This window comes from Pelobates fuscus, chromosome 4 (assembly GCF_036172605.1).
Source record: "Pelobates fuscus isolate aPelFus1 chromosome 4, aPelFus1.pri, whole genome shotgun sequence".
Taxonomy (NCBI): domain Eukaryota; kingdom Metazoa; phylum Chordata; class Amphibia; order Anura; family Pelobatidae; genus Pelobates; species Pelobates fuscus.
This window is the reverse complement of record NC_086320.1, coordinates 227800832-227822231: the sequence shown is the minus strand read 5'-3', so window position 1 is coordinate 227822231 and position 21400 is coordinate 227800832. Positions and strand designations below refer to the sequence as shown.

General features: G+C 38.6%; 1 protein-coding gene across 1 annotated transcript in view; it reads right to left on the bottom strand.

Moving 5' to 3' along the window:
* ADCY2 (adenylate cyclase 2) overlaps positions 1-21400 on the bottom strand; it is a 1028223-nt gene that overhangs the window by 619773 nt on the left and 387050 nt on the right. The window contains exon 3 of the mRNA XM_063451927.1: positions 13744-13905. Coding sequence (XP_063307997.1) covers positions 13744-13905 — 162 coding nt within the window. The remainder of the gene's footprint in view (positions 1-13743; positions 13906-21400) is intronic.

Genomic DNA, 21400 nt, shown 5'->3' with positions numbered 1-21400 from the left:
TTTTTTTTTTCAACGTATATTAAAATTTTTTGTATACAAATGTAAAAACATATCCCATGCTTTACCCATTTTACAGTACAACTGTACACATGCAACATAAAAGAAATCACTGAAATTCAACAACACAAAGCTTACATGGGCTTTGAGGTGTTTGCCAAAATGCATGTATTTGTAGCCCAGATATAACAGTGGCTATAATTAACCTATGTAAACTTGTCACATCTGGCACACTTATACATTACTAAACACAGAATAGTAGTGAACTAAAAAACAAATGAAAAAATTCTGGTATTTGAAGAATATATTCAAATCATTCGTTTTCTGCCTACATTTTGTCATTCAGTTTTCAATTCAGTACAAATAGATGTTCAGTGAATAAACAGCTTAATATGGGGTTGTTGCTTGCTAAAAACAGACAGTTATGCTTTCTTCAGAAAACAATTATTGAACATTTGAAACTCCCATAGAAAGTATGGCTTTCAACTTACTGAGACAAATTAAAATTTCAGCTTTGATGTTCAGCACATTACATGTATTTTTTTCAATATTTCGCTAAAACATAACAGTTAAAAAAAAAAAAAAAAAAAAGGAAATATAACAAAACTACAACATTTATGCAAAAGGTTGAGGTCCTGCAGTAAAATGTTGATCAGATAAGAAGTTAGGTGGTATTATATGAGAAAGCGGGTAAGAGAAGAGATTGGCTGGGTCAATGGACAATGGATTTACTGCATGAGTAGGGGGCAACATACCATGCCAGCCAGGGTAGGCTGCTTCTGGATACAATGGAAAAGATGGATATGGGAGACCTGCTGGAACAGTATTTGGCACATGGAGAGGTGGCATAATATTAGCACCCTGACTCTCTCCTATAATTACAGAGAATTCTCCTGGAAACTGAAGGCCATTGCTCAAATTTTGGAGCATATTCATGATCTCAGGCATGCCAACTTCCTCTCCTGTATCCTCAGAATTCTGATTCCACTGCTCAAAATTTGGGAAACCTGGAGGAGGGAGCCCTTGCTCGGCCATTTGTCTCTCCTCTCGTTCAACATCTGCTAATATGTCAGAGAAAATATCATCTGGGATATCCAAACCTTCTTTATGTTTCTTGGAAGATTTTTGGGGATAAGCTGTCCAGGAAGGATGGCTTGGAAGAAGCAAGATCAGAAGCAGAATAGGATGGTTGTCTTCCAAACCTGGACCTCCCAAAGGACGCAATCTTTGAGGGATGGGTTGGCCGGCAGGTAGAGGCACTAGGAACGCCTCCATGCCATGACTTCTGATGATTGCATATCTCAGCTTCCGATTAAGATAATAATACAGCCGAGCATATGAAACTGCATCACTTGACGTTCTTTGATTCAGTCGGATCACACACATGTCCTTGGTGCACTCTGGCCAGATACGATCCACATATTCCCAAACAGACTCTTGCAAAATGCATCCTTCGGATGTTAACACTTTTGGTAAATCCTGGCAAAGATGACTGCTATAACCAGACTCTGGCGTGGCTGTAACTTTAAACTGCTTTATAGAGAACATGTGAAGGAATCCCTTCCACACACTTGAGTCTGCTGGATCTGTGAGTCTAGTATCTGGATCATACAATTTCTTTTTCTTCTTTTCTATGCATGAAGAATGTTGATTGCCATTAGTTATATGGTGTTTCCATATTTTCTCTGGTTTCTTGGTAATTACCCATTGGCTTAAGTCAGCATCACCTGGGGGGTTTATCAGCCCTTTGCATATAAGGCAGTCCTGATCTAAAAGGTGGCTCTTGTGTTGGGATGTTGTGTCCCTTTTCTCTGAGATGCAATCCTGCTGAGAATCCTGAGGCTGCCACACAGAATCAGACAGATCCTCTAGGGTCAAGTTCTGATCGGGCATGGTATCAATTTCAATTAACCCCTTGTGTGTCAGCTTTGTCATCTGAATCTGGTATGGCTGTCTTTCCTCTTTCTCGATTAGTTCCAGTGCATGTTTTCTCTTTTGAATTCTCCAGTTGGCCAGCTCCTGTGCAGCCATTTACGTTGCACTCATTAGAACCAAACACTGTGGGGTGATTTATGGCCCCCACCCACCGCGCAGGGGTGGGGGCCAAGGGGGGGAGGACAGTAGGTCCCCCCATTGTGATTTATGGCCCCCACCCACCGCGCAGGGGTTGGGGAGGACAGTAGCTCCCCCCAGTGTGTATCATGGGCTTTGAGGACAGGTGTCAATCCATACCTGCCAAGTGACCCTATGTAGGGGTAACAGTCCCTATTCTGCTCTGTGTCAGTGTGTATCATGGTCTCTGTGGACGGGGAACAGTCTCTATTCTGCTCTGTGTCAGTGTGTATCATGGACTCTGTGGACAGGGAACAGTCCCTATTCTGCTCTGTGTCAGTGTGTATCAGGGGTTTTGAGGACAGGTGTCAATCCATATCTGCCAAGTGACCCTATGTAGGAGGAACAGTCCCTATTCTGCTCTGTGTCAGTGTGTATCAGGGGCTTTGAGGACAGGTGTCAATCCATGCCTGCCAAGTGACCCTATGTAGGGGGGACAGTCTCTATTCTGCTCTGTGTCAGTGTGTATCATGGTCTCTGTGGACAGGGAACAGTCCCTATTCTGCTCTGTGTCAGTGTGTATCAGGGGTTTTGAGGACAGGTGTCAATCCATATCTGCCAAGTGACCCTATGTAGGGGGAACAGTCCCTATTCTGCTCTGTGTCAGTGTGTATCATGGTCTCTGTGGACGGGGAACAGTCTCTATTCTGCTCTGTGTCAGTGTGTATCATGGACTCTGTGGACAGGGAACAGTCCCTATTCTGCTCTGTGTCAGTGTGTATCAGGGGTTTTGAGGACAGGTGTCAATCCATATCTGCCAAGTGACCCTATGTAGGGGGAACAGTCTCAATTCTGCTCTGTGTCAGTGTGTATCAGGGCTGGGCTTTGAGGACAGGTGTCAATGTTAGGAGATTTCTGCCCTTTATGGATTAAAAGCAGACTCTGCATCAACTGTGCAATTTTCCATGGGAGTTTTGCCATGGATCCCCCTCTGGCATGCCACAGTCCAGGTGTTAGTCCCCTTGAAACAACTTTTCCATCACTATTGTGGCCAGAAAGAGTCCCTGTTGTTTTTAAAATTCGCCTGCCCATTGAAGTCAATGGCGGTTCGCCGGTTCGCGAACATTTGCGGAAGTTCGCGTTCGCCGTTCGCGAACCGAAAATTTCGGGTTCGCGACAACACTATAGCCTAATGATCCTGGAAGCAACTCATTATTTTAGACACATAAACCTAGCCTAGAGAACTTATTTTCATAAAATTGTGCTGTTACTTTGAATACAATGCCAATGTTCTAATATGTTTATTTTCAAACTATCTGATCTTACTGGCATGGTATTGCACCCTTGAATATATAATATATATATATATATATATATATATATATATATATATATCCAATGGCACAGATAAATAATAATATAAATGCCTCCAAGGGTCCTGTGATGAGGGGTAACAGGGAATGACTTTTTGTGGCGTTAAGTCCTAAAAGCTCTAGGTGATATAAGGAGACCTTCCCTGGGGGGGGATCAGGGGGAGGACAATAGGTCCCCCCCTTATTGATATTTAGGGCCCCCACCCGCCACTCAGGGGTGGGGGCCGGGGGGGAGGACAATAGGTTCCCCCCTTATTGATATTTAGGCCCCCCACTTGCCGCTCAGGGGTGGGGGCCGGGTGGGGCAATAGGTCCCCTCTTTATTTTAAAAGCCCCCACTCGCGCATCGGAGGGGGGAATGCCACAGGCTGATCACTGTTTAATATACATGCCCCTACTCGCGGCATAGCCCATACTTGAATTTCAAGTATTTCCATGAAAAAAAGCCATCTAAATTTGTTAGAGTATTTTTTCCATAATTCAATATTCAAAGATGGGACATGGCTTTTCAATGATTCAATTGTCATCGCTCTGTACCATCTTGTAATACGGCTATTATTTTTATAAAAAAATGTCCCAGTCCTTGAGCGTAGTTTTAGTTGATAGAAAGAGCTTAGTAGATCTAGGTATTTGTTCAGGACACACCCAAGGTAACTCCACAAGTCTAAAAGGAAGAATTTGTGATTCTTCCATATGAGTCCATCTTGGCTTATTACTTTGCCTATTAAAACTTACAACCACTGCAGCATTAGTAGCAAAATAATACTTTCAGATATCCGGCACGCTAATACCGCTCTCAGATTTATGATGCTGCAGGGAGGTGAGTTTTATCCTACTAGATTTATTCCTCCATATAAACTTCAACATTACCAACTTAACTTTATTGAAAAAAGAAAGCTGGGTAGACATGGGAATGGTCCCATCCTGACCCACCTCTTTCCCCAGGTTATGGGTGTGCACAGTTACTAGATTTTTGCATACATTGATGCCAAGATATTCCAAATATGAATTCCTCCAGTCAAATAGATACAATGGGAGGGCCTGAGGCTTGAATTTGTTTAATTTATGATATGAGACTTCTCAAAATTGGTTTAAGATATCCTTAAGATGGTTTAAATAATCTTTTGGGTTTTTAAAAACTTTATACCTTCAATTTCCGGAGTTATTCTGATCAATTCAGCCAGGAGTTCTATAGCTAAAATGAATAAAATTGAAGCTAAACGGCACCCCTGTCTGGTTCCATTGGTTAAGGAGAAAATTTGGGATTGAAAGCCAGAAGCTGAGACACAGGCTGTGGGGACACAGTATTATGCCCTTATTGCATTTATAAAGGATGTTGGGATATTGAATCTACTCAATGTTTTCCACAAATAACCCCAGTGTATCCTGTCGAACGCCTTTTCCGCATCCAATGATAGAAGCTAAGAAGGTGTTCTAGTCAAGTTAATATACTGGATCAAATTAATGATTCTCCTTGTTCTATCTGGGGCCTGTCTGCCTTTCACAAAAACCCACTTGATCTTTATTAATTATCAAAGGAATTAGCTTAGCTAATCTATTTGCAAGAACTTTGGAATACATTTTAGAGTCATTATTTTTCAGAGAGATGGGCCTGAAATTAGGGCAACTATCAGGAGTTTTTCCTGACTTTGGCAAGTTGACTATTTGTGCGCACAAGGACTCCTCTGGCATCTTCCCCCCGGGCTTATAAGTGTTAAATAATTGTACCATGTGGGGAATTAAAACATTTCTGGAAAGGTTTTATAGTATAATATGGTGAATCCGTAAGGGCCAGGGGCCTTCCCAGACAGCATACGCTTAATTGCCTCAGCTATCTCTTCAGCTGAAATATCACACTCTAAACTTTTCAAGTTGTCTGGGGACAACCGAGGCAATGTCACTCTATCTAAAAATGTGTCAATTGTTACCTCAGAGGGTTGGGAAAGTTCAGAATGTATAGTCATACTATCCCGCAAATAGATCACTAATTTTAGTAGGATGGAATACTTTTTGCCCCCATCATTTAATAAATATGCTATTTTTGAGTGGGCATTCACATGCCAGAGTTTAGATGCCAGAAGAGTTGAGGCCCTATTTCCTTTTAGATAAAATGTTTTCCTCAGCCGTCTCACCATGAGAGATGTACGATCTAAATTAATCTTGTGATTAAAATTGTAGTTCTTTTTCCAATGTTCTTAAATTATTATTATTGATCCTCTTTAGATGAGATGCCCTAGAGATAAAATGACTTTGCAACACAGCCTTGTGCGCATTCCAAGCCACCTCGTCAGGAACCTCAGATGAAGCATTATCTGAGAAATAATCATTCAAAACCCTCTTTTTCAATTACTTATTTTCAGCATCATTTAATAAATAATCACCTAATCTCCAAGTTCTATTTGGGACTGAAGATATAGTTTCATCTATATGCATTATGACTGGAGCATGGTCGGAGCAATTAATATCCATGATATCAGATTTCAAGATGCACGGGATTGAAGCACTCTGAACCATAAACAGTACTGGTATACCTAATGTAATGCCCAGGGGAGAGGGAGTCCGACTAGCAATAGGTCGCTCAAAAACTGGAAAATAGGGATTCACTAAAACCTATACATAAATAAATGAAACACTCTGCTATAGTATGCAGAAACCAGGAGCTAACCTATGATGTTGGCTGAGTATGGTAGAAGGTACAAGTATAGAGATTGCAGGTATATAAATGCGTACTGTGCCTTTAAGATATAAGAAATGTGTGCTGTGCCTTTAAGAAAACTAACATAATATGCGTGGCAGGTCTATTAGCAAGAAAAAATATATAATAACAATAAAAAAAACGGAGGGAATAGATGAATAATAGTGGTAAAAAAAAAAAAAAACAAAGGATGAGTCCAATAAATCACAGAAAGAAAAAAAAAAAAAAAAACAAAGAGAGAAAGATGAAAAAATGGAGAGAGAGAGATGAAGAAAAAAATATATAATGATAAATAAAAACACTAAAATACAATAAAATAAAAAATAATAAAAATATAAATAGAAGTAGGGCACTCTCCTACGAAAAGCGTTAGACAAGACACAGTAATTCATCAGGACTGAGTACCAGCATACTGAGCGTTTACCAGCAGAGAACCGCATTCGCACAGGACCTTTGGCGCATTTGCTGAGTGGAGCCGTTTACAGAGCACGTCCCCTGGAGAGAGATCCTTATCGGGACGCACACAGAGAAGCCCGCCGTCCTCACCGGCAGCAGGATTTCCAAAGCTCATCGGCCGAAGTCAATCCACATCAATCCCAGCCAAATCCAAGGGTCTCTGCACTTTTCTGAGCCTCATTAGACTGGTAACCACTGTATGAACTGTTCCTGACTTATATTTTTATATATTTTTATCTTTTTACCAATAAACTGGTTTATGTTATTTACATCCAGTTTGTACCATTGCTTTCTATATCCAGCGATATATTTCTCGTACCACCCTTGCATCCAGTTCCTTATACTGTATTGCTACTATACTTTTAAACATTTGAATCGCATCTTTGAAATATACAAAGTATAATATTTGGAGCGGATATCAACTACCCTATTTTATATTAGGGATAGAGATATCTGCACTGCACACATCATCGGCTGCATTTTTTACTATTTACCTATTTGTATTTTTTTTTTTTTTTTTTTTTTTTTTCTATTTTCTATTTTTTATTTTTATTTATTTATATCTACTTTTTATCTCTATTTCTATTTTTATTATTTTCTATTTCTATTTCTATTTTTATTATTTTTTACTTTATTGTATTTTAGTGTTTTTATTTATCATTATATATTTTTTTTCTTCATCTCTCTCTCTCCATTTTTTTCATCTTTCTCTCTTTGTTTTTTTTTGTTTTTTTTTCTGTGATTTATTGGACTCATCCTTTGTTTGTTTTTTTTTTTACCACTATTATTCATCTATTCCCTCCGTTTTTTTATTGTTATTATATATTTTTTCTTGCTAATAGACCTGCCACGCATATTATGTTAGTTTTCTTAAAGGCACAGCACACATTTCTTATATCTTAAAGGCACAGTACGCATTTATATACCTGCAATCTCTATACTTGTACCTTCTACCATACTCAGCCAACATCATAGGTTAGCTCCTGGTTTCTGCATACTATAGCAGAGTGTTTCATTTACTCTGAACCATAAACCTTTCCAACCTAGAATACATGTTTTTTGAGACTGAATAATACGTAAAATCTCAATTGTGTTACTTGAGATTTGTTATAAGTCCCTAAAAAAATGGATGGACAAGAAAGAAAAAAGTAAAAAAAGGGAAAAACAAATCTGGGTATATGCCCCTATTAGGGGAAAAAACAAAACATTCACAAAAAAAGACCATGAGGGAGAATAAAAAAAAATCTCCATCTCAGGGAATCAGGCCCAGGTTGGGGGAAGAGAAGCTTACTGGGGACAAAGGGAACAATTGTGAGCAAAAATGCTAAATTGAACCACAGTACGAGATAGATTAATTAAGTCTGAGTGAAACCAAAAATGTCTTGGACAATCAGATTAAGTCTTGATTTAAGCAGTTACATCTCACAATGAGTATCCGTAGTACTCTGGATCTTAGAGTCGATCAGAAATTTTAAAAAAGGTAGATATAATATAAAATTAAAATAAAAAATAAAAACATATTTTCAATTAAATATAATCCAACGGTAATTTTCTTGAGGTAATCCTTCTAGCGGCTCAGGAACAGGTACACCAACGAATGAAACACCATCACCTGAAAACGTCAAAGCAGGATCCTGAAGGCTGTGTTGGTCAATGTGGAGCATCAGGCTTGCTTCTCTTGTTGGGCTGCTCTGGAGTCGAAGGTGAAAGTCTATGAGCTGAGAGTACCCATCTTCTGCTCATGGAGTTGAGAACTTCAATCCCCTCCTCTGGTGATAAAACAGCAAAGTTCTGATCATCCATGTGAAAGAGAACCTTTACAGGGAACCCCCATCTGTATCTGTTTCCTTTGAGACGCAGTTCTGAAGTGAAAGGTTGAAATTCCCTGCGCCGTCTCATGGTGTGTGCAGAAAAGTCCTGAAAGACTTTTATGTTGCTATAGTCCCCAGGAAGGCCAGACATGCGCACTGCACCCAAGAATTCCTCTTTTATATGATAATAGTGGAATCGCACTATTACATCTTTGGGTGCGGCCACAGGTGCACTACTAGGTTTGGGCAGCCTATGAATATGTTAGAGTTAGTGACAATCGGTTTAACTGCCCTCACCATATTCTGAAAATAATTTGGCAGTTCGAAGTTGTCAGGGATCCCTCTGATCCTTAAATTATTGCGCCTGCTTCTGTCTTCGGCATGTTGGTTTACCTGTTGTTGAAGCGCCTTTACCGTGTCAACCATGTCCAGATGAGATTGTTCTTGGAAGTGCAATCTATTTTCCGCTTCTTCTGTGCACTGGATAATACTTTCCATAACTCTATAAATCGCTTCAAAGTCTTTCTCAAAATCGTTTTTTAAACCACTCTTAAGTTTTGAATAAGCCCCATCAGCATACCAGCTGATGGCGGCAAATCTTCAGTCATTTCAAGCAGCATAGTGGAGTTATATGCTGCAGCTTTAATCATAGTGGTAGCCTTCTTGGAAGTGGCAGTGACCATCTTGGATGTGGCGCTGTCAGTGACAAGTTTTGCTTCATCAGCCATCTTACTTGTGGCACTTTGCCTAATCCTTTGAGTCTGTGGTGTTTGTTTCACTGATATATTAATATCCTCCTGAATATCAGTTTCAATATCTTCAGGGCTGTCTTCTGACCCGTCAGTACCACTTATAATTTGTGGTGTCTCTTTAAATGGTAAGGGAGCATGGATCGAGGCCCCTCCCATCTGAACCAACCGCCCTAAGGCAGAAGGACCCAATGGAGATCAGGACCACAGCCTCCCCATCCCCTCCTGTGCTGCTCAATCACTGTTATAAGTGAGCGGCCATGCAATTCTGGTGCTTGCGGCCAAACTTGCACATTTCGCCGCTCGTGGGTGAGTAATCTGCTTGCTCCAAGCGCACTGAGCACTCAGAGCATGTGAGGCTGCCTGCATCACTCGCAGCTGACTCAGTCGCAATCCCGCCACTTAAATTAATTCACACGTGGGTCACGGCCGCACAAGAATATGTGCGAGTAAGTGTAGAGGTCCGGGAGGGAGGGATTATCCCACTCCCACCAATGGAGATTTTACTGGCAAAATAAGTCGGTAAGGTCAATTTACAGGTGGGTGAGTGGGTCTGCAAGCCCTTATTCACCCCTGCAGCATCTCCTTTGGATTTATTAAGTCCAGGCACACACTTTTTGTTTTTCTTCTGCATGTTGCTATAAGTTACTTGTATCTACACCAATCTACATAAAAAAACTAAATTAAAAGTAGCAGTTCTGGAACAAAATTGTCCCCTTGGCCCAGGAGCCTCTCTAAAAGGTGGTCATCTAAGATGGTGGCCAAGCTCTGCCCCCTGATTTTCACATTTTACTTGCTATACTGATATTCATGCATTTAAATATTTCCAGATGAAGACAACACTGGTAGCCCATTTGTTTAACATAGATATAATACATTGTTGACCTATACCTATTCTAATAGTGTAAATATAAACCATCAGTGTGGTTCTCTAAGATCAAGAAAGATATCTTGATTACAATCAAATAATGCTTTCTAGTTCATTCCTAAAATGTGCAGCATATGATAGTAGAAAGTGAAAGTCCACGCATGCAGAAATCTTAGTGAAATAAGAAATCTTGGATCAGTAAATAGTAACAACAATATACTACGTGGAGAGCTTAAAATGTAAATTTAAGTGTGCAAAGAAAACACTCACCATTTGCATGTATGGGAATACACAGGTAAACTAGAAAAAAAAAGAGAGAGTATACAGTGCAACACTGTGATACAAATTCCAAGGTATGTTGTAATATCTCCAAAATGGCACACTCACACAGCATAGAGTCTACACAAGATCAGCTCAAATCTAATCTTCTATAGACTTGAGTAGATAAGCTCAAAAATATAAAATTAGACACAGAGAAACCAATGATGCATTGTAAATCTTATATAAGTATGAAAAAGTGGGTGTACATTATGAAGCTCACCTGATACAGAACCTCTATAACTGTTTCTAGGGTGTAATACAGAATACCAGATATGGGGTGGTATGCACCTTTTGGATTGATCAAACAGAGGATCCCACAAGATTAGTATTATAATGCAATTTATTTATACAAATACAAATAAATATTAAAAACTATTAAAAGGTAAGTGGCATAAGAATTAATGGTAACTCCTTTTGTATGAGATTCATATCGCCAGGTGAAGACTTTCTCAATGGTCGATTTAACCAGACCCTAAGGTCACCCATCACTACATATTTGAGCCAATCTTTTGTGGGATCTATACTATGTGAGCTTTGTATCACAGTATTCAATTTGGACAAAATGGAAGCTTAGGGATCACTCTTCCAGGGGATAACCCACAGTGTTGCACTGTATGCTCTCTCTTTTCTTATCAGAGTATTGTACATGTGTATTCCAAACATGCAAATGGTGAGTGTTTTCTTTGCACAGATATAGTTACCTTTTAAGTGCACCACTTGCATACTGGTATTGACTTTGTCATCTTGCCCCTCAGTATATTGTTGTTCCATTATTTATTATTAGTGTAATGTTAAAGTGACTCTATTACCCACTATTTATACTTGCTAACCACCTTTGATATTTTACTGGCAGGTTTTATCTTTACATAAAACCTCCCTCCCTTATAAGTAAATAAATCAAATATTGGACAACTTGAAACAACCAACTTAAATTGACGTTTATCAATGGACTTGCCATGAAACAACAGTTGATAGTATGACTTTTGGTGAAATTACTAAAATATAAAGTTTTGCCAAAAGTTGTTTTGTTTTTTTCTATATGTCTATAGGTGTATATTACATACAATTACAATTATTTAGCTGTCTATAAAAGAAGTGGAGATGAATAGGATCTATAAATAAAACAAGTACTCAACATTTAAATGCCCAAGCAAACCTATTCTTTATGGCAAATTATCTTCAAACATCATAGTTTCTGTGCCATTTATATCACTATTGTTTTTATTGGGCACAGAAGAAAAAAGTGGTTGCAGGGGATGCAAAACGTCAATTAACACATTAACAATCGCATTGTGCATTTTGCGTATCAAGTACATCTGCTATATTCATATTATCTTGGTATACTTTTATATTCTCACCTTTTGTAATCATGGCTAGGCAGTTCTGTTAATGGTAATTGTAGTGTGTCAGTGGTCATCCCCATCATCCCTGTAATTACTTTAACTCTTTTCCCTAGGTAGGTCGTATGGACTCTTTGGTTGAGTTGGGGTAGGTTGGTGTAATTCCTGTGTCAGTGTGGGCCGTCTGTTGTATCTGTCAGTATGAGCAGTAGTTCCTAGGCCATCAGGTTGGGTGTCTGCCAACCTCTGGCACGTTGCCATTGTGTGCTTGTGCTTGTGTTTCCCTTCAGTCTGTCTGAGGGTTACTCGTCTGCCATCATCTAATAATGGTGTGTTGGGTTGTGTTGGAGTGGCAATGTCTCTGGTTTTGTTATGCTTCTCTTGTTTTCCCGAGTGGGAGTCTCCCAGGTTGTTCTGTCAGTCAGAAGTTCGGCATCTTTTTGGGTCGGGCCTAGCGAGTTTCGTCAGGTAAATCCTTAAATAGGTGTTAGGTATGTGAGAGTCAAAGAGCGTCTCAGTTGCTAGCGTACTAGGTATGTGGTGTGCTTGTGTTGTGGTGTGCCATATGGGTCCCTACATTGGTGTATTTCAGGCTGGGGTTATATGTGTTAATGCAATGTATATCTCACATCTTTGATCACTATTACTTTGAAATCTAATTTTTTTCCCCAAAATGTTTTGATTTCCCTTATCACCTTGATACAGTCCTTTGTGTAGCAAATAAATCCCACAGAGTAGCACTGACAATGCACAAATATATTTAACTATATAACTAATGTTTTAATGGTAAATATCTCAATATATAGTATTGCTTGTGAATTTATCAAGGGGTAATGTTTAATAAACTAAATTCACGCAGTTTATTTAAACAAAGCATTATTGTTTAATACAATTCTACTTTATCAATGTTAGTAGAGTAATGCTTTGTGTTTTGGTTTGTTCATGAATATATTCAATTGCACTTTTTATGAGTGCCTTTTTCCAGTATAGTTACATAGTTATCATGTTTTTCCAGTATAGTTACATAGTTACATAGTTACGTAGGCTGAAAAGAGACTTGCGTCCATTACAATGGTTTTATTTGCAGAAATTCAAGGATATAAAACTGATGAGATAAATGAGTTTATTCTTTAAACAACAAAATGTAGTAATTGGAAACTAACAGGGTCAAAATGTAAGCTATCAGCTATGCTTTTAGTTTGGCTACTCTGGCCTTCAATTTGAAATTCACTTACAAGTTATATTTAAATTCTCATTTAAAGGAACACTCCAGGCACCAAAACAACTTAATCTAAATGAAGTTGTTATGGTGCCAGTGAACTCCGGATGCACTCTTACATTCATAGTTACATAGTTACATAGTTACATAGTTGAAAAGAGACTTGCGTCCATCAAGTTCAGCCTTCCTCACATTTGTTTTTTTCCTCACATTTGTTTTTTTTAGAAGTTCATTCAGAAGTTAAAACCGTTTTTAAAAGTTGCCTTCAGTGCCATTCTCAGATCCTCCCCTGGTAGCGGTCAGCTCATGCTCTTAGTCAATCAGTGACTCTACATCCACAAAACTGGCTTAGAGAGAAACATACATTTTCCAAGCCAGTTTTGTGAACGGGTAGTCACTGGTTGGCTGAGAGCTTAGGCTGACTACTCTCAGCCAATCAACTGCACCTCTGCCTGGTGGCACTCCGTGCTTCCTGTCAATTAAATTACAGAAGGTGGAAATAACCAAGGGAGAGGTGAGAATGGCACTGGAGGCAACTTTGGGGTTAAACCTTTCAAAAATGGTCAGGGTGGGCCCAGGGCACCATAACAATACAATTTAGATTAAGTTGTTATGGTGCCTTCATGTGACTTAACTGGCCCTTAATAAATCTGTGAAATGCTAGATGTATGCAAAAAGGGCAGATATGGAAACATTTGCCAACTCAACTATGGTCACAGCATGACTTTTTTACCCTGCATTTTGCAATTCATTGTTACAAGTGAATAAACCAAAAAGAGCTGATCATCTGACTTAGCCCCCATATTTGAGAAAATACTTACAGGTTACTATGAGCATTTTTTGTTTGTAAATAAGTACCTACCTGCCAGACCAAATGTTCCTTTCTTACTCCTGATGTAGATAAATAAATACTGAGCACTATTGTATGGGACGCTGAGGTTACGATACTGGCAATTATTGCATCTCGCATGTTGAATGGAAGCATGGTGTATACAACAAAAATAATGAACAAGAAGAAAGATACCTGTGAAAAGAGAACACAGATATTATTTATTTATTTACTGATTATTATATAAAGTATAATCCATAGAATAACAGTTAAATAAAAATACTTTTATGTTATGAAATTCAAGTAACCCTGGCTACAAAATGAAAAGTTCAAATTGTTTGGAATGTTGCTTGTGGTGGAATATGCAATGTTAAACCTAACTTTAAAATATTCATGAGTTTCAAGGATGAAGGCTTAGAGAAAAAGTTTCAGTTTTTGGAATATAATATTTATTGACAATGTAAAATTGAACATGTATAATAAATACAGCAGATTTTAGAGGTCACCCTATCTCCTGTGGAACATTTACATAAACCATTTTTATATATGTAGGAAAACTTGTATTTAGAAGAAAAGAAAGTTACCTGTTCACTAATCCCTGTGCACATTTAAATACCTGGCTCTACTGGCCTTTAAATTGTAAGCTCATCTGCCACATCAAGACAATCCCCTTAGGTGAGTCCTACACTAAGAATTCACCTTGCTTCTTTGAGCTGAAAGGCAAAATCTCCAATGTGTATGTTTCTAAACACTTATTAATCTTTAATTGGGCAGACATGGGGTGGGCGGCAGCACTATAAGATGGATCTGTAATACAAAAGCAAATACAAAACACAAAATTAAACCCTGCACTCAAACTATTGGGGATGAGAGGTTGTAGCGTAGGGCTTAATGTTTTATGTTTGTGCTTTAACTTCTTTTTAAGAGCATATAATAAATTATTATTGTTGCAGTTAGAAGAGAAAAAAAGATTAAACTAACTGCTCAATAATAGATTAACATACCCTCCTGAACATGTCATCATGTCAGCCTCTCTGTCACTATAAGATGGAGCAGCGTCTGTCTCCAAATCTCTCCTCTGTCTGTGTCTTAACATTTAAAAGTACACCTATTTATACTTTAGGGGTCTTCATTTTAGGGTCACTGTAGTTCATATATGAAAAAGTAACTTATTTCACTTGTATTCATTTTAGGACCTCCCTTGGCAAAAATACAAGGCCATAACTAAAGGGTGTACATGTCATGGAAATTTTCCTGACTTAGGTCAAGATGGCATCTTAAAGTCTGAACATCTTTATCTACTTAGGGTTACCGCAGTATATAATGTACTGAAAGAGTCGCAGCAAAGCCTTGAAGCTTGTTTGTGCATTATTGTTATTGTATTTCGTCTGGGACAAAATGGTGTAAACATATTATGCACTGAAGGTATAAAAGGGAATCATGATGGAATATTTCTGTCATGTGTCCTTAAGGGGTTAAATAAACATGTATGAAAAACAATATGTTCCATTTCTAACACCTTTTCAGTTTGAGGAATACAATATTTCATTCTAAAACTTGTAATATTTGCATTTGCCCATAACAGTACAGCATGAAGTAACATTTGTCATTCCATATTGGCACTGATGTGATAGTAATTATGTCAGGAGTTCCCAAAGAGGCCAATCTGGCAGAAGAAGGTACTGGGGTCCATCTGCCATCAGAGTTTAGTATCAGCATAACAACTCAAATTATTTTTTATAAATTATATATATTATAGTCATGTCTGTATGAGCTCTTTTCTGTTGAGGTGAAAGTGTCATGACAGGTTAACGTTAATTAAAAAAATATATATTTTTATTCCAACTCAAAATTTTACTTATATTTGTACTTTGTCAGTAGGTTTAAACACATAGGAAGTTATGTATAAAAAGTTGCTATAGGGCAACATTCTAAAAGTGAAATTCAGCTCGCATTTGCTCCACATTTAGAATGTTTCACCCAAATGATACTTTATAATATCAAATTAATCATGTTATATGGTATTATACAGCACTGGTGCATTGAAGTGTTAAAAATAAAATTTGTCACTGGACATAGTGAAACTCAAGGTGGGAGATGCCAGGAAGATGGATAAAGTTTCCGTCCTGGTCCATGACACCACAAAACATTATGACAAAATTTGGGAATCCTGGATCTTTGAGTTTCCAATACCCACCTGGGGGTCTGACCTGGCGGGGGACCCACCCACCTACCAGACCTTCCCGCCTAATCCCACTCATAACCCCACTTTTTTTTCTCCATCTCTCTTCTTCTGCCTCCTCCTTTCTTTCATACTTCTTCTTCTCTTTTGTACTCCTCCTTTTCAAAACATCCTAATACCTCAACACTACTCTCACTTCTACCAACTATAGCATACAGCACACGGTCCACCACACTCAACTCCCACAGCTTCTAGACTTAAAGGAAAACTATAGGGTCAGGAACACAAACATGTATTCCTGACCCTAAAGTGAAAACCCACCATTTAAGTGGCTTGCCCTCCTTAGCCCCCTAGAATGGGTTAAAACTCACCTTATTTTAGCTCTCCACGGGTCTGCCAATGCTGGCCCAGCCCCATGGGGAAAGCATTGGATTAGCTATAATCGTCAAGGGGCGGGGCCAAGCCCATTTTGGCCAGTCAGCACCTCCTCATAGAGATGCATTGATTTAATGCATCTGTATGAGGAAAATTCTCATGCATAGCGTGGAGGCGCTGAATGACAGGGCAGTTTACTGTGCAGCCCTGAGCCAGGAAACCCCTCCAGTGGCCATCTAAGGAATGGCCAATTGGAGATGTCCCTAGGGGCAATGTAAACACTGCCTTTTATCTGAAAAGGCAGTGTTTACATGAAAATGCCTGAAGGGAGCTATTATACTCACCAGAACAACTACAAAAAGCTGTAGTTGTTCTGGTGACTATAGTGTCCCTTTAACTGCTCAACTACTCCCTCCAACCATAAGCTACATTCACATCCTCACAGCCAATTGGACATGGATAATGCGATTTTCAAGTGCCTCACACAACCTAAAACACACATTACATTAGAAACAGAGTATGCCTGGACAAAACCAAATAGAGCAAGTACAATGATGGCCTCTTATGCACCACATCTTCCAAGTACTCTGCATATAGCCCCACACGGCCTCATAATCGTCTGCAAATATGGCTTCTGAAAAAATTTCAATAGCTTTTACCTACTTACATACACACCAGGATGTTCTTATGTTGTATTTAAAATATCACGTTATATGTTATTGTTAGTTTTTCTATATTTACCTTTAATTACCGATGACTATTTCTTTAGACCCAGTAACAAACTATGCCTCCAGTGTAATCTTGACATATGCCAGGTGACCTCCTAAGCTACACAAAATACTCAATTACGATTGTTTGTTCATCTGATTTTTCTATTCATTCATTCGTCTGTCTGATGAATGAATGAATGAATGAATGAATAGATGAAATTCCCATTCGCATGTCCAGGTGTATCACTGGGCATGTGCGGGAATCTCAGCGCTATCTAGTGTGGGCAGATGACGTGTCCCACAGGGACTTCACCTACCCACACAAAGATGGCGGTGCCCTGAATATAGATTGAGGCAGAAAATACAGATTAATAAATAGGTAATCTGGGGGGCTTAGGGGTGACTAAGGGGTCAATTGGATGTAGTGGAGGCGGGAGGGGGGTTAAAAAAAATGGATTCGGCATGACAGTGCAAGTGCAAGTTTGCACTTTTTAACTATTTGGCACTTTAGATTGCTGCTTTATTTCCAGGCACCTTAAATATTGGCACTTTATCATAATACTATCCATAGTAATATTATACCTATATTTGCACTATGCACTATGGACAACAGTGTTTTGATTCATAACAGTTCACTACTATTAATTGTTCCATCTTTATTTTCGTCCAGCTATAACCTCTGGGATGTTATGTCCCCTTCCACATGAGCTGTTTCGTATTACAGCTCTATTTACACAGTGGTAAGGTCACTGGGTGTTGCTAAACATTGCCATTGCGACCTTTTCTAGTTACCCGCATCGCCATGGCAACAACGCTAGCCTCACGCGATGACGTCATGTAAATGGGCGGAGCTAATGCCGCACATGCGCACACGATCCGTCAGGACGCCGGTTTTCACACACAGCACCTGGGGTGAGTTACATTTCAATTATTGCATCTTATATATATGATATGTTTTTAACATGTATGTGTGATCCTGATGAAAGTCCACAAGATGGACTGAAACGTTGATCTGTTTTAACCATTGGAATAAAAGTTATATTTTATGGAAATCCGAGAGTGCAGCCAACTATTTTTCTATTTGGATGTTCAAGCCCTGGTGCTGCACCCGGTTTGGTAATTTTGGAGCCTGAGTGCAAGGTACAGTCTTACTTTTTTATATATATATTTTTATATTTTACTCTGTACACAGGTTACACTATGTTCTGTATATTTGTGTTTTTTATTTAAGGTAAAATCCGAAACTACTGGGACTTTCTATAGTATACCCAACCTATTTAAGGTACAGCAAGGTTTTCTACTAATTTATTTCCATATACCCACTACGATAGAGCGCTACACCGATATCTCTACCTTTTACAATATATAAATATATGTCTACAAAATTTTCATGATAAGGTAATGTTTTATTTGAATGTACTAGTTTTTTTTTTCCAATATATATTTTTTATTGGTTTAAATAAGCATAGGAAGAATATCCACATTGACAATACAGTGAGAAACATGTTAAGTACATAAATTTGTCTCTGTAACATTTTCAGGCAATAATTACAATTAATTTACAGCATAGTCCAAGTATACAATGGTAATATTGTTGCTATTGAATGTAAAACAGGATTTGATTATGTACAACAAGGTGGAGTATAGATGTCACTGTGTTACAAGGTGCGTGGATGTCTGTTAAAGCTTATCCTTTCTAGGACTATTGATTCATTTGAACATGCATATCTTGTTACATTTTAGAAGATAAACCTGTCTGATGGCTTATATATCCATCTAGGTATCTTTCATCTATGCATGGCTCCTTGACGACTGTTGCTACATTAACTTTTCGATGTGATGGTAGGTTTGGTTAAAATGAATTATTAAGAGTTAGTAGTGTGAAGTGCAACACCTGTATGCTGTACGCCTATGATTAACTACATTGTAGGCTCCTGTAACCACTGAATCATGTCTACAATTAGCCAACATGTTCAATGTTAAAGGGGATTTGGGAGTATTATTCCATAGATATACTCGAAGTGGTAATAACTTGAAGGGTTATTTAATGGGGATGGTGGAAGGGGGGGGGAGATGTGAAAGCAAGAAGGATAAACATAAAAGGGAGAGAGACCATTTAATCACCATACTCTGACGTTCATGTAGGCTGGAGTGCATTCAAGTAGGCTGAAATATAATCAGTTCCGCCAATATGCATAACGTGTTATTGATTGGATTCCATAACGGATTCCCAATTATACCATAGCTTTAGGAATTTTGTCATGTTGCCTCTTTTTGCCCATTCTTTCTCATGGATGTAGGTGGCATTGACTCTATTAATCACCTCCTGAGCAGTGGGGCACGAGGTGCTATTCCAGTGGGCGGCAATGCTAGTCTTAGCCGCAAAAGGATATTCAGTACCGCCGCTCTTGAAGGAACCTTCCCCAGATCTGGTATTAAGTGAAGGAGATAATTAGCTGGTAAAAGCAAGAGTTTTTGGCCGCTTACTAATTCAATTAAATGTTGTATTTTTAGCCAGTAATTGTGTAGGGTGTTACACTCCCAGAATATATGTAATATTGTACCTTTGTTTTTGGTGCATCTCCAACAGACCGTAGTTAACCCAGGGTATATGTTACCAAGCCTGTTTGGGGTCATGTACCATCTCATCAGTATTTTAAAGTACGCTTCCCAGTGAGTAACGCACTTTGAGGATTGTTTAGTATATTTAATAGCTGTTTCCCAGTCTGAAATGGGAAAATTATTATCTAAATCCTCTTCCCATCGAAGCATATAGGGCAATTTATCGATGTCCTTGCTCAATGACAGTAGTAGATAACAGAATGATAAGGATTTCGATGAGGGGGAGGTTTTGTTGGTTGTGTAGCAGACATGCCCCAGATTACTCAGTGTCAGTGATAAAGGATTGATATAATCTATTGATCTGGATTGTAATATATGTTTCACCCTTAAGTATAAAAAAATATCTTGTGGTGGTAAATTAAAGTGTTTGAAGATCTGGAAAAGGGACTAAACCAGTATTTTTGTATAATGAGTATACATGAGTGATTCCTTTGGTTATCCAGTGTTGTACTGGTAAATCTGGTGAAATAGCTGAAAGGGCTTGTAATGGTGCTGTGAAAAGCAATTCTTTTTGAGGGCATAGTGATGAGCTCAAGGACATCCAAGATTTTAGTAAAAATCTGGTAGTGGGTAGTATAACCGATGAAGTGGGTATGGATAGAGACCAAAGATTGTTAGGTAAAGATTGAATGTTCCCACAATCTGATTCCAATTGGAGCCACAGTGGATTGGATCTATTTGTGATAATGCCAAGGCTTTGAGCCAAAACTGTTGCTCTGTAGTAGTTTTTAATATTGGGAATGTTAAGGCCTCCTTTTTTAATGGGGTACCAAAGGGAGTGAAAATAAACTCTTGGTTGTTTCTTCTTCCATACATGGGCATTAATAGCCATCTGGAAGCATTTCAAAAGAGAATTGGGAAGAGCAATAGGCAACGTTCTGAACAGATACAATATGTCAGGCATGACCATCATTTTGAGGGAGTTGACCCTACCTAACCAGGAAGCATTTACTGTTTGTTTTAAGATATTGGATAAGACTACTTCGTGGTTTTCTTGAATAGTTTGTTTTTGAGAATAAGCTATTTTTGCACCCAGATAGGAGATCGAGGATTTTCGCCATTCGAATGGGTATCGGGTTCTTAGAATGTTTATCACTGAATTCAGTTGGATGGGAAGAATTTGTGTTTTAGTAATGTTGTTTTTATAATATGATATTTTGCCGTACGATATCAAAGTATCTAAAAGATGAGGGATAGAGTTTATTGGGTTAGTGAGGAAAAGCATTATGTCATCCGCAATTTTCTTTTCGCCTGCGGGTGTTTTTAGGCCCAGGAGTAGGGGATCTTTTTTTATCGTTCTAATCAATGGTTCCAGACACAATATAAAAATTAGAGGTGAGAGTGGGCAGCCTTGTCTGGTTCCATTTGTTATATAGAAACTTTGTGATGTAAATCCTGTATTGAAGACTTTGGCTGATGGCGATGTATAAAGAGCCTTTATGCTTGTTATGAAGGGCTGGTAAAATTTAAACGCTGATAACGCTGATGGTGTTTTCCATATATCTCCAATTTAGGCGATCAAATGCCTTTTCCGCATCTAACGCTATCAATGTGCCACTTTCCTTATTTTTGATTGCCCAGTCTAATAAATCCATACAATATCTGGTGTTATCTCCTACTTGCTTACCAGGTACAACGCCTGCCTTTTCTATGGATACCAGAGCGGTTAGGAGGAGTTTTAATCCATTAGCAATTCATTTCGCATATCGTTTTACATCTATGTTCAATAGTGATATTGGCCGTAGGTTACTACAGATTGTTGGTGTTTTATTTGGTTTGGGCAGTTATAATGTACGCTTCG